The sequence below is a fragment of the Littorina saxatilis genome, linkage group LG16 (genome assembly GCF_037325665.1).
Source record: "Littorina saxatilis isolate snail1 linkage group LG16, US_GU_Lsax_2.0, whole genome shotgun sequence".
Taxonomy (NCBI): Eukaryota; Metazoa; Mollusca; class Gastropoda; order Littorinimorpha; family Littorinidae; genus Littorina; species Littorina saxatilis.
The window spans coordinates 26,470,137-26,471,925 of NC_090260.1; the positions used below are offsets into that span (position 1 = coordinate 26,470,137).

The window sequence follows — 1,789 nt, forward strand, 5'->3', positions numbered from 1 at the left end:
CTTCGCCTGCAAGCTATCATATTCACCACCACAAATGTGTCCAGGCTTTTACACGTGAGAACAGCATCTTGAAAACTTTACAAAAATTAATAGCGCGGATGGCTTTTTCTGTGCAGTCTGAGGTTTGTTTGGTGAATTGATTAAGCATATTGATATAAGTGTCACTTACAGAAAATAATGCAACCATAAATTCCTACTATGCACAGGAAGCAGCAAGGACGTTGACTTTTGCCATCCGTTTAAACTGAGAATCCTCTTATGCAATGTAACAACCCGAACAGACCTGTGGTGGGTCCAGATAGAGTATCGCTTGCACCAGAAGGATTGTACTTTAAACACACGGCGTGCACTGTGTGTCAGGTGAAATGTGACGGCGCCGTCACCTATGTGTTCTCGAGGGTGGCCTCCTCAACCGCTGTCCCCTGGAGCTCCATGAGTTGGAACGACGCCAAGCACGGTCTGGGAGACGACCTCAGCGTCCTCAACGCCGCCAGCAACCCTGAGAACTTCTTCATCGGGCTGATCAAGCTGCGTCAGATCGTCAGCCAGGCGGAGTACAGGAACCACATCTTCTTCGCGTACGACGGCTGGTCCAAGTATGGCATGCCCAACTACAACAACTTTACTCTGGGTATGGTATTTTGGTTACGTTGTGATATATTTGTCCTATTGTGCATAGCTTCACACATTTACTGTAAATAGCCTTGTTGATGTCTTTACAGTGCTTTAACCAGCCTAGTCCTGGACAAGGTGCTATATATACTGAGGATAATGATGACGTCGACAATGATGATGATGATGATGATGATGATGATGATGATGATGATGATGATGATGATGATGATGATGATGATGATGATGTGATGGTGATGATGGTGATCATGGTCATGATCATGATCATGAAGAAGATGATGATGATGATGATGATGATGATGATGATGATGATGATGATGATGATGATGATGATGATGATGATGATGATGAGTCGGAGGAGGAGGACAAGGAAGAGGACGACGAAGATGATTCTGACAACAAGGACGACGACGTTTATTGTGTCAACGACCACGACGATGATAAAAAGCATTGCTGAACATTATTATTATCATTGTTAGGTCCCGAATCGAGCGACTTCCAGCTGTCCTACAGAGATTTCAATATCATCAACGGTAACGCGGCAGACAACGGGCTGGATGCTAACAATCCCATAGTGTTCTGCACAACGGACCACGACCCCAATGGATGCGCTGGGACGAAGGGCGCGCCGGGCTGGTACGGGACTGGCTGCAATGGATACAGCGTTTTCGCTGACCCTCCTTCGTGGCCGGTAGGGGGCATTGTCCAGCAGACTAATGTTTTTGTCATAGATCTGCAGCGTCATTCTGATTTCTACGATGATTAAGATTATTTGATGGTTTTTGAATAACCGTTCCGTGTTTTTGTCTGATTTCGTTGATGATAATAGTATGTAGTGGTTCGGAAGATGAAGTTTTGGGCAATTACACTAGCTGCTAACCCCCTTGAAACATAAGTACACTTTATTTTCACAGAACAGGAAGGACCCTTTATAAGCTGCGCAAAAGATAATAAGATAGAATGAAATAAAAAAAAACGACTGTTACTTTGAAAGAACAACGTGGGGTGAACAACAAACGTGTGTGCGTTGACTGATCAATCAAACGTAAACTCCCCAGGCGTAAAGTTTTAATTAACTTTGATTGCAGAAAACTCGCGCAGCACAGAAGCTTTATTGTCACTGTTCAAAGCAGGGCTCCCCACAGTGCACGTCCCT

General features: G+C 44.6%; 1 protein-coding gene across 1 annotated transcript in view; it reads left to right on the forward strand.

Moving 5' to 3' along the window:
- Nucleotides 1-1,399, forward strand: part of LOC138949939 (fibrinogen beta chain-like) — an 8,494-nt gene extending 7,095 nt beyond the window's left edge. The window contains exons 4-5 of the mRNA XM_070321722.1: nucleotides 361-631; nucleotides 1,113-1,399. Of these exons, the coding sequence (XP_070177823.1) occupies nucleotides 361-631; nucleotides 1,113-1,399 (558 nt within the window). The remainder of the gene's footprint in view (nucleotides 1-360; nucleotides 632-1,112) is intronic.
- Nucleotides 1,400-1,789: the final 390 nt, after the last annotated feature.